Consider the following 16,499-nt stretch of genomic DNA (forward strand, 5'->3'; position numbering starts at 1 on the left):
GTTACAGATATACCAGCGGTGCATCTGTCACACACATAGCATGTCCCAAGCAGACACAAGTACCTGCAACAGCTCAACCTTAGCACATTTCCCAGAAGTACAATGGAAAGAAAACACCCCAGTACTCTGACCCACTGCCAGCCTACAGAGAGCAGCTGTACAATTTCACATACTCAGATATTAATCTGGGCAAGAACTTGCAGAGGCTAATTCTTATCCAAAGATCTGGGAAATTCCCTTCCTGAAATCCTCCCCGATAATGCTAACTAGTTATGAAGCACTTACATGCCACTAGTCCTGTTACATGGATATCTCACCTGGCTGCTGCATGGCAAAAGGTTCACAGGCTCAGCAGAGATCTGCCAGCAGTTTGGTAAATACCGAACCATTCTCTGCAGGAAGGATCAGACGCTCACAGAGGACCAGCTCATCTTTGCACCAATTTAAAAACTTCCTCAAAAGCACAAAACTGAAAGTAATTCTATTTGTCTTAATGAATTAAATTTTACATGGGAGCAGATGGTGAAAAACTGGATCTTGTACTCTAGAGCACCAGCCCTGTTTCACTACCAGCCTCCAAATCCCTCCACGTAAAGGAACATAATTAGGAAGCGTGGGAAGAAAGGCAGCAAATGGTAACCTGCATTAGAGACACATCACTTGCTGCGCAGATCCCACTCTGCAGAAAAACCCACGCAAGCCGCTATCTGTCCTGAGTCTGGGATTCTTAAATTCTTTAGAAATTAACTACTGCTAGAGAAACGCAAAGTCTCGTGGGGTGGGTCTGGGTACATGCTGCCTCCTGCAACAGGTCAGCTTGCAGCAGACAGCAGTCAGTAGGAACATGCACAAAGAGGACAAGACTCACACAGACAACTGAGTTGGGTTGATTTTTCCCAAAGAAATTTTATTTGAGAAAGTTGACAAGAATCTCTTCACCAGTCATTACAGGTAAATCCATAGCAGCCCCCCGCCCCTGCTCCCCAGTAATCATACCACTACAGGGAAGAGCAGAACACAACACTAGAATTATGATTGATAGCGTGACAGTTACCTGGGGAACTTAAGGCCTCAACACCATTTTTAAGATTAAAATATCTTTGTACTCAGATATGGGGAAAGAATGGAAAAGCCCCTTTCTTGTACTGTCTTTTCAAGTTATATAAAACCAAAAGCAAAACCTTAAGAGATTACAGGATTCAAACTATAGGACCTAAAACTAGCTTCAAATGATTTCTGTAATTCAGTCCTGTGGCATTGCTGCTGTTCTGCACTGCAACAGCTTTCATAAACATAGAAGGACAAAAAGGATGCAAGGGCAGAAGAGGAGAATTGGGTTCTTAATATGGCTTTATCAAAAAAGAAACCAATTAAAAGCAATCTAAGCACTTGCCAGTAGAACTAACAATTTCAGGAACTCGGCAATGGCAAAGGGGAGGCAAAGTACTGATGTATTTAGACACTGGGAGATCACCTTTTCACCCTCTTTGTTATTGCCTTACCCTGGACAACAGTTACCTTCTCAGCAACAGGTCAGAAATTATAAAATCATTCCTTTTTCAAAATTGCAGCCTGGATCCAGGGCCATGACAGCCCCTTCCCTAGCCAGATGTGTCTAGGAACACGACACCAAAATTCTGTGCTTCCAAAGCATCTGCTCTGAAGGAATGCAGAGAGGGTGAAAAAATTTTAATCGATGCCTAAAAACTGCAGCAGGTAAGTCCAGGAATTTAACTGCCTGTTTTTTTCCAGTCTGGCTTGTTTAACATCATGCCATCCAGACAGCTGAGACATGACAAGAAGCTGCTTGCTCTCTCTGTAGTACCACATAAGAGAATAACAATTCTGTTGAGGGCACAGTTCAAACTCCCTTCAGACACAGAATTAGCCTATGCCTTCCCTGTACTGCTTTTCTGAGTTCATCCACATTCTTCCAGTAACGCCTCTGCAAAGGAACTCTTGCACTCTCAGACCTCAAAGCAGAGCACAGGCCCTCGTGAGCAGCAACCCACCTTGCTTCAAGGTCTCAGAAAATGAGATTCCTCCAACTGCCTGCTGGATGAGTGCTACACTGTGAGATGAGAAAAACCTCCTGCTCAGTGTAGGACCAAGTTTCCAAGCACAGCCTGCTCCTATTTGTTCTGTGACTGTACCTGACTGAGGCCTCCTGTCTGCACAAAAGGCTGACCCTCACCAAGGGTTTCAGGAAAACTGCAGCATCATTTCAGCATAAGAGAGGCAAATCCAAGACAAAGACACGGAGCAAGGGAGGGACCAAAGCTGAACAGCTTATGTGAGCAAAGCAGGCTTCTCCTTTCCAAGCTCAAATACGTTCCCAAGCCCTCCTTTAAAGCCTCCCCCTCCTCCAAGCTGAACCACCGTATGCTCAAGTGCCCTGACATGTCAGCACAAAGACACAAGCTCCCACAAGGGGAAATGCAGAGGCCTACGACAGGCACCAAACTTTGGACCTCCCTCTATCCTCAGGCCCTGCTAGAATAACGAATATGACTGCTTTGCACTCACCTGCATTTGTACAGGGCTTAGATCCCGGCTGGTCAGAACAGGGAATGCCCTGCTCCGCCTCAGCGCTAGCTGCAGAGCACCTCAAGGGCTCAGCGGGGTCAAGTGGCTCAGAGTAACGGTACAGTCACAGACAGATGAGAGACCTCATCAAGCCAAGATTATACAGGGAGAAAAGACAGTGCAAAAACTTGCTGCAGCTGTGATGGAAACATCTTTTTTTTATTTAATCACTGTCTCAGGAACTCCAAAACCTATCACAACATCCCCCACCCTCAACATCCAACAGGATTTCATAAGTCCTCTTTGCCTCCAATGTTTAGACTCCCCTCTCCCTTTAGGGTCCAAGTTCCCACAAAAAAGCTCCAGTCAGTGGGTGTCATCTGTGAGATGGCTCCAGAGGGCCATGGCTGGGTCCCAGCGGTGTCCAGCTGAGTCTGAGAGGAGGGGGAGGAGGACTCGCTCCTTTACTCAATCAGTTTCTTGGCCTTGAAGAAGCGACGCAGGTAGAAAACCTGCCAGGTGGCCAGTCCAATGAGACAGCACATGGAGAAAATGCTGAAGTACAGAACCCGGGTGTTTGTCGACTCTGAAACAGACAATAAACCATTGCATGGGAGGGAGTCTGACATCACAGGACGTGCCTCAGGAGGGTAAAGGTTCCAGGATTTTCTCTCCCCACCCATGCAAAATTTCAAAGGGGAGATATCATACAGTGTGAAGGCAGGGGCATCCAAGTACCATCAGTGCTTGAGAATAAAACCAGAGGGAACAGGAAGGATAATGAGAATGAGCAATGTGAAACTGTGGTTAATAGGCAACATTAAATGGTACAAAGTAATTCACACTAGGAATGGAGACAGAAAGAAATTATTTCTAGAGCTGGGACACACAAGACTCTTTGACTGCTTCAGAGACAGACAGAAATATCAACAGGTTTCCTGTATTAGGAACAGGATGGGCAGAGACCACTAGAATTGCTCGATCTCCAAATGCTGTCCTAATAACACATTCAGGAGAAGTAAGGGGTCTTAGAACCCCATTCTTCTGAAGGAGCACAGTCTCTTACCATTTGTGTCCCTCATCTCCTCTTCTCGTTTCTTCATATAGGCAAAGTCATTAACGATGGACTCTGAAAGGTCTTCCAGGCGCCTCAGTTCTACTTCCAGAGGCTTCAACTTCTCCACTTTAGCAATCTAGAAAGCAGAGGAGTCAAGCAATCACTAAGCCAAAACCAAAAGCTGCCACATGGGTTTTTACTGACAGTCTGAACCACTCCTCTTCACATACTAGAGATCTGGGACATCCTTCCCTGGGGGAAACACCTCTTCAGGCCATAAACTACCATTGCATAAAACACTATCAGTTCTCTCACCTGTTCTCTGAAACACACTTTCCTACTACCCCTCCTACACAGCAGAGGAGCACAGTATGCATACAAGCACATTTCTTCCTTATTCCCCCTAATGTTAGCTTACTCACAGCTGGCTTCTGAGGAGTGGGTAGAAGATCTTGCCACATGACTAAATATCCAGTGAGTAGAACTCACAGACTGAGATAGAGGTGACTAACTTACATAGCGTCAATACTGTTCTACAGGCGTACACAATATTAGCACTGAGACCCACTTCATTCACTGTTGCCACCACCCCGGAAAGCCCAGGCAGCCTGATTCCCAGGAACAGTGGTTTCATAGAATCATAGAATCATCCGGCTGGAAGAGACCTCAAAGATCATCGAGTCCAACCGTTGCCCTTACACTGCCAGGGTCCCTACACCATGTCCCTCAACACCAGATCCACACGATTTTTAAACACTTCCAGGGATGGGGCCCCCGCCACCTCCCTAGGCAACCCGTTCCAATGCTTAATAACCCTCTCTGTAAAGAAATTTTTCCTGATATCCAACCTAAACCTCCCCTGGCGCAACTTGAGGCCATTCCCCCTCGTCCTGTCATTCTCAATATAGGAGAAGAGATTGACCCCCACCTCCCTACAACTTCCCTTCAGATAATTATAAAGAGCAATAAGGTCCCCCCTGAGCCTCCTCTTCTCCAGACTGAACAGTCCCAGCTCCTTCAGCTGCTCCTCATAGGACAAGTTCTCCAGACCCTTAACCAACTTTGTTGCCCTTCTCTGAACCCGCTCCAGCACCTCAACATCCTTCCTGAAATGAGGGGCCCAAAACTGGACACAGTATTCAAGGTGCGGTCTCACCAGTGCTGAGTACAGGGGGACAATCACTGCCCTGCTCCTGCTGGCCACACCGTTCTTAATACATGCCAGGATGCCGTTGGCTTTCTTGGCTGCTTGGGCACACTGCTGGCTCATGTTCAGTCGGCTGTCAACCAGTACCCCCAGGTCCTTCTCTGCTGTGCAGTTACACCCACAAGAGCTCACTCAGGCCTTTTATCACTCAGACCTCCGTAAACTCAAGATACGGAGGTCACCCGACGGGCAGCAGCTACGAAGTGCTCCATCCGCCCGGAGCCACCAGGTGACGCTGCTGGAACGCTGACTGGACCAGCTGCCTTTGAGCCAGTGTGAAGGAAAAGAAAAACACACTTCCCTCACAAAAGCTGCGTTTATGGGACATAATTTGTGTGCAGAACTTGCAATCCACACTCCTCCAAGTCACGGACTTGTATAAAAAAAAAAATCCGCTGGACATTCAATTAGAAAACACAGTCCACAACAGCAAGAATTTAAATTTGAACATGTAAACACATGCACCTGTCCCAGTCCTGGCTGTAACCTGACCATATCATGTAAAATCTGTGACACAAGGACATTACTCAGAGGAAGCTAACTGCAATTCCTGCCACTGATACAGCACAGAGTTTCTGGATAACCCTGTTTCTTGCACAGGATTTGTCACTATTATCAAGTGACAGGCCCCTGCCATGAAGGACAGATGCATGTCCCCGAGTAATGCTGCAGAATAAAGACACAATACAGAAGACCACAGAAAACTCACGGAGCACCTGCAGCTCACCAACTGTTTCACCACTACACAGGATTACTCAGACATAGTCTGCAGGACAGCATCCCTCAGTAGCCCAGGTGCTGAGAAGCAGGCAACAGGGCACCCAGGGTTCAAGCGTCTCCAAAATGCCGCTTCCAGACACAGCTTCCACAGGCGGCTGCCTGGGCATCGGAACCCACCTGAGGAGATGCTCCTGACCAGGCCAGTGCCAGCTAAGCAGCCATTCCACCGAAGGGCCTTCTCATGACACACGTATCCTGCCGAGCCGCGGACCATCAAACAGTCATCTGAGGATTTTTGTGCTGAGGACAGCTGTATAGTACAGCTCTGCCAGCACAGCAGTGACAATTTGGAGTGTGTTTGTGAGGAGGGATAGGAAGGAGAGGTTAAAACCCTCCTGCTTTCTAGTCAATAGGTTGTACTGACAAAACCCTGTGGCCTGGAGAAGTATCTGCCGGCAGAGTTTTGCCGAAAAACTGGCACCAGTGACACCTATGGCGCAGACTCTGCTAGCACAGCTAGAGCAGCAGGTCTGTAACATACACAAGGTGTCAGGTAGCTCTACTGACAAGCTAACCCCATGTGGGCCAGCTCCATTATCTTCCTGAAGGGCACTCTTTCTTATTCATGGAGGACTACAAAGGTTTCACTGGGAAAAATCAAGGCTCATCTGCTCCATCCTGCATCCCTTCAGCTGCTTTTAACAGGCATAGTTAGAAACACTTCATAGCTACTTTTAGAGCTGCACGTATTCTGAGGTGCACATCCTAGAACCTCTTTCATCCCTAGTGAAGCAAATATGCTCATGTGCTCCAAGGGATTTTTGTAAAAAGCCCAAGCATCTATGATAGTGGATCACCATCATCCTAGAAGGAATATCTGGGCCACCATAACAACCAAGACGAGAGCTCCACTGAACTTCTCAGAGGCCAGACAAAGATGTGTCAAAGTGTGACTCTCTTCCTAGCATAGCCAAGGACTAGCTGATCTGGAAAGGAATCTAATTCACCAAACCTTCTTGGTACTCTCTGAAGTCTTTTCACTACCTTCATTTCTACTTAATGAATGGAGAAAGTTATTCCTCCCTATTCCAGAGAACTAAGGTAGAACACTGCCACGTAGCTAAATCTTCTAACCTAGCTCATGTTCCCAATTGCTTTGCTCCAAGAACACCTGGATCTACGACAGCTTATAAAGCCAGACCTGGATATCACCCTTCCTCTCAGTGCATAAATCCACGCGCAAGCGGGACAGTATCGGTGACCCTCGTTCAACTCCCTGCATTAAGTGTCCTTGCAGCAGTTCGACAAGAACAGCTTGGGGGAAGACAGATCACTGGTAGCTTACAGCAGATGAACATCACAAACAAAAGGCTCAAAAAGGCAGCAATTCCAGGAGAGAAATCTGATCAGTCCTCCCCTCTGAGGCCTTTCAGGAACCTGTCAAGTCAAAACCTACAAATACTGCAGCAACCTGGGGAGAGTCAGGATGAAAAAAAGAAAACACACAGCAAAGCAGTGTGGCTCAAGATCCGTAGCAGCTGCATAAACAATAAACCAGCCTGAGTCCTTCACGGAGGCGGCTCAACGCAGTCTGCCACTCTGAGATGTCTTCACAAGTCACGGATGCTTGCCAAGGCTGCCAAGATCTGCATTTGGTATCAGGTGGGACCACAAGTCTAAATTTTCTTTTCTCATGTTTGACCATGAGCCTTTTTCCTTGATCTAACTACACTGACAAGCATAATAGATACTTTTATTCAAAAACAGTGGTATCAGTACAGCCAGCGAGTACACAGACAGGCACAAGAGAACCTTTCTTCACAGGGACAATGCTCTAGGTAGCACTACAATCATCTAACTTAAGAGTATGCTGTGGGGTTGTATTTAAAGACATTCTCTAAACGTAGTCACCACAATCCTCCCAGCTATGCTCTCAGGCACCATCCCACAAGATTTCAACATCCTGTAATCCTTCAGTAGCGGGTTGCAGACAGCTGACCCAAAGATTGCTTTGCTCTTCCCTGACCCCAAGCGCTTTTTTACTCTCCTTGTAGGACATGCTCTAGACTGACTTGGGCAATGATTGCTCTGCACTTCCCTAACCCCAAGCACTTTCTTACTCTCCAGACTGACTTAAGCCAGGTAGGACCAGCTAGCCCAAAGCTCAAAAAGGATATAAAAACTCCAGTATTCCCATTTCAGAAATTTTTTTGTTTTCTAACTGGCACCACACACAGCCTGCTCTGTCACCCACTCTCTTCTCTAAGGCATCTCCCACACTGTTGTGCACGGTGGACACAGCAATAATTTGCAGGAATCTCTCTCCACCAAGAACTCTCATTTTCTCAGGCACGGACTCTCTGCTGGGGGTTGATTGCCCCCAAATTCTAGTGAGTCAAAAGCATAGCAGCAACCATCAAAATTCAGCATCCAAACTAGCCAGGACTGTCCCAGCCAGCTGGGTCTAAGGTCTGGTTCTTGGGTCTAAGAAAGCTATGTCCTCCTAGGATAAAAACGTTTAGGCTTTATGCCTATTTGCAATTTCGCCTTCAAACCAAATACCCATTGCACACCAGCTGCTACTCTGCCAAGCACCTTCACACTGATACACTGCCAGTTCTTAGAAATGCACAAGCACCATTTCAGGGCTGTTGGGCCAGTTCATCTTACAGTCAGAAGGTAAGAACACTAACAACTTGACCACTAGGAGGATCTGATATTAACCCAAAATGCCCTCTGCTGCTGGGGCTGGGTAAACTTCGGATCTCAGACCTGTTGCCCCAGTGCCTATGCCCAGAAGCTCTCTCATGCTGTCCTAGCAAAGAAATACATACATTAGGCTCTACTTATCAGAGTACAGAACTAATCTGAGTTGATGTTTATCTTTTTTTTTCTCTCCTACACACAGAGCTGTGTGTCTCCTACACACAGAGCTTAGCTGGAATAGTAGCTTGCAGACAGGCTTTCATCACTGCTGGGAAAACAGCTTCCCCCTCGTGAGCCCCAGATCTACAAATGGCATCACATGAGTGCTGGGAAAGTGGAGCCTGCAGCGCAAGCAGCCAGGGGACATACCTCCTCGTAGTTCTTTGCTTCAACTCCATGCTTCATATCCAGAATCACGAGCTGGTCCGGCATCCTCCCTGTTCCTGGAAGCATAATGAAAGGAATCATTGTGCAAAAAAAATTCAGCCTGCCAGGAAATCACCAGCTCTTCCCACCACTGAGGAAGAACTCACAACATCCCTCCCCTCCCTTCTCGTCTGCAGCTAACTGTGGAGGCAGCACTAAAAATACAGAGACTTCACAATAATCCTGGCTGAAGGAGAGCCTCCCAAAGATAATGAAAACAAGCTGTAACTAAAAGTACTAAGTGTGTGTATGATGCAAATCTGTAAAAACTGCAGAGGATTAGAAGATGAACAGCAGCTGCTATGAGACAGCCTGGCAAAAGACAAGTCACCAGAGAGACAAATATTCAACTAGGAAGCCCAGATTTCTCTTAGCAGGAAAGGCGCCGGTAACTTGTCAAGATTACTGGGGTTGAAAATTATTTTACATTCAAAGGAGCAGAAGGTAAACTGCTCTAATTGAGGAATATGGCATATAGGAACTTCTGACCCTGACATGTGCAGTACCTGCACAAACAAAGGCAATCCCTTTTCTGGGAAAGGACAACTCAGATGTCTGAGGTCCGCTCTGCTAATGCAAACCCCAAGATGGCAGGAGGCTTCTGAAGCCAGGAAAACATCACTTCAGAGAACAGCCAGGTGGAGCTGCACAAACAGCAAGCAGGGTAAGGCTGCGCTCGACAGCACAGTAGGTATCTTTTAAGGCTACAGCCCCCGAGCTACAGACACCTATGACTAAAACTTCTTTTAACTGTTACAAACTGCCACATCTGAGAACATACACAGGAGGAAAAAAAAAGTTACATAGAATAGGCATATAAGATACCCTAAAGAATGCAGCATGTCGGATGACCCGAGTATCATACTCCACTATACCACCCAGAAAGGAAAAGTCTGCACATTCCCAAATCCCAGCACTTTGGGGCATACAGCATACATACACAAGGTCTGAATTCACCTATACTACGAATTTCAAAGTCTTCGTCCAGGAGCACGACGATACTCACATTTTGCCTTAGGAGGCTGCCAGGTGGACATTCCTCAGTCCACAAACAAATTCAATGTGTAGGTTACACTGGGTCACTCCAGCAGAAGCTAGGAAGATACTCCAGATCTTCAGTAAAACATCCCTAAATTTTCTCTCACCCACCTGAACAGTTTTTCAATACCAGGGTAGTATCACCTCCACCTTCTACTGGTGGCGGAACATGGAATAACACTGGTCCATATCAACTACAAATGGTTTCTTAAATTTCTTAAGCGATACAGGAGCTCAAAAGTCTAACCCAGCTATGTAAGAGCCCAATGGATAAATGAGGATTAGGATGGAATTTTCTTATAAAAGACCAGTTACTGTAAAAACAAACTCAAATCCCAGCACTGTATACAGGCTGTATACAGCCACCCAGTGCTCCTTTCTCCAACCAAGATTTAAGCGCTTATTCCATATATATTCCAGCACCCCCGAGACTGACAGGTAGGACAGCCAACAGCAGCTGCAAAAGAACATTCAGAGCACACGGTTCAGTGAGAGGGTTTTTTATTGTTGTTTAAATCACAGCAACTTGGGTGGAGAGCTGGAACTGCCAGGAAGAGATGAGAAAGATTAAAAGGCCAGTGAACAGGAGACAAGAACTGGAAGGATTAATTTGTTAAGGCTGGAAGGGAGAGCTGTCAAGAGCCAGTAAGAAAGTAGAAAACTTAGAGCTTCTGGGTGCAAAGGGATGGAAAGCAGACATTCTGCAAGAGGTTACCATCATCAGGGGCTGGCCTGGAAAAACTCAAGCTGCTCTTCTGCAAGTTTATGGAGCCCCAGGCAGACTCTGTTCACACTCATCAGATCCTCAGCAACTCCCTGCTCCTCCTGCAGCCAGGTCTCACCAAAGCAGACTGGTTCATCAGCAAAGAGAGAAACAATTAAGTCCCAGAGATCTTAAACTAAACTGATACCTACATCCTCCAGGAGATCTTCAAGAAGTCATCTCACACAAACACAGAACTGTTTCCTGGGAGATTAGGGGAGTTCCTAATTTGCAAAGTCAATGGAAAAACAGGATGGCTGAGCTGTATATAAAAAAAATTCCCACAGGGATTCCAGAAAAAAAACCAGCCATACCACTCCTGAGAAAGTTTGTAAAGGGAAGGATTACAGAAGGAGCAAAACCGTAACGATAAGCACACCGGACGAGCCCTACAGGGAAGCATGCAGTGCAGGTCAGGCTGTTCTCAGAGGTTAGCACATGGTGCAAGAGTAAGTGCACTGGTCAGAAAGACCAACTCTTCCATCCTGGAAGATGGGAAAAAAGCCTACAAGAAGCACCCTATGAACTCCTCCACTCTGATCAGGTGGGCCTTCTAAACAGGATCTCCTTCTCACTTCCTCTTCCTCATTTCTGTGGTTAAGGGTTGAGAAATCCCAGTTGCTTAGACCCCTCAGGTCCCAATGTCTCTGGGGTTCCTCTACCAACAATTTTTCTCTTCCATTACCCCACCAACATCCTCCTTGGCTGCTGCACTACACGTTCTGACCACTTACTTGATGAGACTGGGGGAGAAAAAACCAAACAACGCTCTAAAGAGAAAATAGCATGCGGTCACATTCACATGCTGACCTTACAGAGGAAACAACGCACTTCCTTGTAATGTGGGTACTTCTTCCACAGGACCTTAATGAAGTTCTACAGATGACAAAGCCTTACAGTGCCACCTCCCTTATTTTAATACTCACAGACATGGGAAATCTGGAGATATTCATCATGCAATATTTCTCTTTAGCAAGGAATTCGGCGGGTCTGGGTCCAGAAAGAAAATGGCAGTTTGGAGGCTTCCAAAGAGAGCGTCTCCAGAAGAGGATTCAGCTGCTCAATTGAACAGCTCTAGATTTTAGCACTCAGTGCCCCACTGGTCACCAGGTACAAGCTGCACTTTGAAATACTGTATCCTCCTCAGTAATGAAAGATTTAGAACAAACTTGCAACAATACAAGGAAGCCAAGGAACAAACATTTGCTACAAGCAAATGAGGTGTAAGGGGCTCAGTCTAGTAAAAAAACCCCTCAGGTCACAAGCACTGAGGTAAGTTCTAGACACAACTAAAGAAAGAAGCCTTTCTTGCTTCAGTGTGAGATCACACGAAAGCTAGGAAAAGACTTGTGGGACTGTCTGGAGACCTCCCAAACACCTAGGTGTCAGACAGCAGCACGAGTGACTCCCAGATGAGTCACTAGTCCCTGCACGTCTCGATGTGTTAAGATGTGTTTGCAAGACCTACCTTTGGAGTGAAAGAAAAGCAAAATTCTGAGCATTCGGGGTCACTGTGTTATATGTAAAGTATCATAGAGGCCAGATCCCTCCCAATTCCAGCAAAGAAGATAGCCTTCTCTTTCTGGAAAGTTCTCGTCAACTTGCAAACTATCTGTATCTTATACGTGATGCGGAAGAGCAAAACAGTGGCTGCCTTTCCTGCTAGTGACTGCTCTGTGATATGCTCTGGGATCTTTTAGGATAAGATCTAAGGAAAGCCAGGTTCAGGTAGCAGAATTCTGTCAGTGACTCACAAAAAGAGGTGAGCACCTAAAAACTTGCATGCGCTCACGCTACCACAAATTGCACTAGAGCCCACGTGTTGGTTGTTTTCAGCACATTTGTCCTGAAGTTGAGCCCAGCCACTCACAGCAGCAGATGCGTCACACTCACAGCAAACAAGCCTCAGTGCCTGTTAGGCAACAATCCCTGCAGCGCAAATGCAAGGCTGACGTCCTGCTCATTTCCCCTTTCCTTTACTGACCACTGAGAGAGCAGCTGCAGAGGCAAACCAAGGCCACATTCCCCCCACCCCAACACACGCAACCCTCACCCCCAGAACATGGTTGCTAACCTAACACAGGACTGATGCCAAGTACATATTGCGGAAAGACCACGTTCCTCCAAATGGGGAGGGATGGTCAGTTGGGCAGGAAGATAGGGTCCTGGAGATGATGGCAGCCCACTCTGTCTTGGCTTGACTACAGGCTGGGGAGAAATACGAAAAGGGGAAAAGAGGTGTGGTTTTCTCCCCAGTACTGCCACTCATTGCAACTGTGGTGACCTCTGTGGGAGACACACGCAGTTCCTCTTTCAGGGGAAAGAAACCCAAGCGCTCTACACAACAGCCACAGAGGATTACTTAACTTCAAATGCAACACCGACGGCAGATGTTCTGCAGTGGGACTGCCCATAGCCTCCTGAAGATCAGCTTTGAAGTTAAACAGTGTTCTGTGGACCACACTCAGAACTACTTTATCCCTATTGCTAAAACACGTACCTATGTGAATTTGTTTGGAAGCTAGAAGCAGCCAACAGATCTTTCACTTCACTTACCCACAGGAAGCTTGCTCTCAAAGCAGGCCTCAAACATATCATAATCTTCAGTGGTGAAGGCAAACTTGCCCTTAGTGGCATCCTCCTTGGCATACAGGATGTGCCCAGCTGAGTCAGTTATCTGTAAAAGAGACAACAAGGGTGATGAACACAGTGCTTTGCCACCATGGGCTACGTGGGCCTGCGCTACGTGGGAAGAGTTCTCAGAGCATCCCCCGTGGAGCTGCTGCATTCTACTTTTTCCGATTTTCAGTAACATTTTCAGCAGTTTCCCTCCTTTCTCACAACTACATCAATTCCTTGCTTCCTCATCCCCACTCCAGGAGATGATTAAGTCAAAGTGCCTCTAAGGTAATTATTGACTTGTGGATTAAACAAAAAAGAATTCCACCAAAAAACAATTAAGCAACCAACAAACCCCAAGACCACACCAATTCCTCCTCCCTCTATAACCTCTGAATACAGACTACATTTAGGAACTCTAGCTAAATTAACTCATTGCCTTCTTTTTGTAAGCAAATTCACGAATTCCCATAGCAACAGAGATACAGAGAAGCCTTATGGGACAAAAAAGACTCGTTCTGCAGAAGACAAAATGAAGACGCACACATCTATTCCTCTAGAAACGAGCCACCAGTGTGGTCCTGAGTTATGCGAGGTTTGGGTGCCAAGATCCATAAAGGTGACCACTTCAGAGGACAATTCAGACTACACAGACAGAATAATGACTGCTTTGAGCCAAGTCTATGAAATTACTAAGAACAGACAAAAGTGGTAGAAAATGCTTCAACAAAGAATTAAAAAAGGACACACATTTCACGACACAGACTTGAGAATCGTTGTGTTCGATCAAAGCCTCCATCCAGTTGAAATACTCTGACCATACAGAGGGGTGAAAAAACTAAAGGCGTTACAATACTGCATGAAAATCAACAGCATGTGTTCCACTGGAACGCTTGTCTGAAAAAGTGTGTGCTAAAGTTACGTGGGGTCTTTGGAAGTCTTGGAGGTGAAGAGACTAAAAAGCTTGGGAATCATTCTAAAGGTATATGGCAGAACTATACAAAACAATTTGCAGAATGGGGAAGGATATTCTCCTTTCCTCCATCTTAAAACAGAAAACCAGCCTTGTTTCCCTGTACAAAGGCCGTATGAAAGGGCTATGTACGCAGAATTACTCTAAAGAAACACTCTTCTTTATTCTTATAAGAACACTTAATTAAATCCCTATCACAAGATGCCACCGATGCCAGCAGCCTGCTGGACTTGGAACAGGTGTGAACCTTCACATGGATAACGTCAGTCGTCGCTTGAGGCAGGAAAAATAATAAAGACTATAAATCATCATGCCTCAGAGTAAACAACATAGCAGGCGAGACTTTAGGAACAAGCTTCTCCATAACAGTTTAACCTGTAATTGTCTGTTCGGGATGTGCTGTAGCTCCCTCTGCACCACGTGGTATCTGTCAATGTCTGAGAACAATGAGAAGCACCATTCTGCTCCCATGCTACAGCTTCTGCTCAGCGCTCTACCCGTACTCAAGCAGCGAGCACGTGAAAGCATGCCTGCGCCGTCAGACAGCTGCACTGCCATCCCTTGTGCCGCAAGCCACCAAAACGAGCCACCTCCTGTCTGGAATCTACCAGACTATTTATTGGAAGCACCCAGCTCAAGTCAGCAGGTCCTGTTAAGACTGCTGGACTGTCTGCACCTGACCATGCAGATGCGGTATGAAAACGTGTGTTCTGGCCACGTTACTCAACGGAGGGGTCCTGATTAACCACGAGGCTAGCTTCCTCAGAGCGATGTCATATCATATGTACAACAGATTCTCCATCCCGAGAAGGTGGTGACAAGAACACAGTAAAAAAAAGCTCTCAAATGTCTGTATTATTTTGAGCACTTTTCCCTTAGGGCTCTGTAGATACCTAGAGCTCATCTTTAGCTAGAGATTATTATGCAGCTTGATCCGTTTTCGCTCTTTACAGCTTTAGCAACAGCATGCTCGTGAACAGGATTCTCGACAGTAAAATCTCTGCTATCTGCTTTCATCGAAACTGAATAGCATCACCCGAATCAGCCGAACACACTGCCCATGCAGCCGCCAGTGCAGGGGCGGGAGAAGCTGCTAAGAGCCCAGCCAGACCGCTTGTAGGAGTTGATCTGAAAGAGATTTTTCATGCTACTCTAACATTATTTATGGTAACACAATCCCCTATAGACAGTGCATTGTTTGCCCTTGACAAACAGCCCGATGGTTCCCCAAACCCCAAAGCCTTGACAATAGGGCAGAGGCACATGGTGGGGCCCAAGGGAGCCCTTGGCTGCCTCACTGCAGCCCCTCAGCAACCAGCTAGCCGAACCCATGGATCCCCCCAAAACAGAGAATGCCCCTGTTAGTGCTCAGGTATCACACACACAAAACCTAGCTCACCAGAAGGAAGCAAACTGAGCCCAGACAGAATTAAGTACCAACTACAAGCAACGGCCCAACCCAGGGGACCAGAGCAGACCATCCAGTGCAGAATGAGAGACCATCTGCAGATGGGATGTCCTGAACTAATCTTTCCTACACAGACACAAAGAAAAAGTATGCACCTAGCAGAGCAGTTACAGCACTTACACAAGGACCAGCGCGTTGGGAGGCTACAGCATACCTGAACATTAAGAAGGAATGCAAGAATTGCATAAATTATCATTTCTCCTTTGTAGCTTTTCAAACCAGTACTAGGACTTTTTTTAATTCTTATTTTGCAGTTAGAATAAAACAGAACTTCCAGGAGCAGTCCCACCTGGATACCAGCTTCTGCAGCAAAGCCAGACAAAGACCCAAGGATGGGATTCATTGCTTCACCACCTCCCTCGACAAATGATCTGTCACAAAAGTGCATTTTGGAAGAGACTGCGGGGTGAGTTGGCCTAAGAGTGGGCAATCGGAGAACCAGGAGGCTTGATCACCAGGCAGTAAGAGACACATGGGAAGATGGCACGCGACCCAAAACACATGCCGGCAAATGCTAACTAGCAAATACTATGGCAACATTTTAGAGCATTAAAGCTGCCTATACACTGTAAGTTTCCTCTTACAAATGATGTGAGAGCAGCAGAACAAGATTTTTTAAAAAAGCAAGACTCCAGAAACAGCCTTCTCCAGTCATAACCAAGCACAACAACCAACAAACCAAGGCATTTAGGCACCTGTGGGCAGGCGCCGGAAGGGCAACTTGTTTTCAGGAGGTCTCCAATACTCACTCGATAACAGTGGTTTCAGAGACTCCTGAGCAGACCATTCTGACTGTTTGTGTGCTTTTTTTTGAAGCCTTTGGAAGCTCAGACAGAAATAAAAAACAAAAGGAAAACTTTCATGAACTGATTACATCGCAATAGCCCTTACTCGGCTCAGGATCTTACTCAGGAAATTCGAAGAAAGCCTAGGTAAGGCAGCTTGTGGACAGAATTAAAATGAAGCTGTTGAAGTTTTAAGAGCTGCTTGTCACAT

At 46.3% G+C, this 16,499-nt stretch overlaps 1 protein-coding gene across 1 annotated transcript; it reads right to left on the reverse strand.

The window, feature by feature from the left end:
- Positions 1-2,442: 2,442 nt before the first annotated feature.
- On the reverse strand, positions 2,443-13,120 carry TMED10 (transmembrane emp24-like trafficking protein 10 (yeast); the record flags this gene model as incomplete). Its single annotated transcript, XM_010144117.1, has 4 exons — positions 2,443-3,112; positions 3,593-3,719; positions 8,586-8,659; positions 13,000-13,120. Coding segments are annotated over 4 exons (444 nt in total), but the record flags the coding sequence as incomplete, so codon positions are not given.
- Positions 13,121-16,499: the final 3,379 nt, after the last annotated feature.

This window comes from Buceros rhinoceros, unplaced genomic scaffold (genome assembly GCF_000710305.1).
Source record: "Buceros rhinoceros silvestris isolate BGI_N320 unplaced genomic scaffold, ASM71030v1 scaffold46410, whole genome shotgun sequence".
Taxonomy (NCBI): Eukaryota; Metazoa; Chordata; class Aves; order Bucerotiformes; family Bucerotidae; genus Buceros; species Buceros rhinoceros.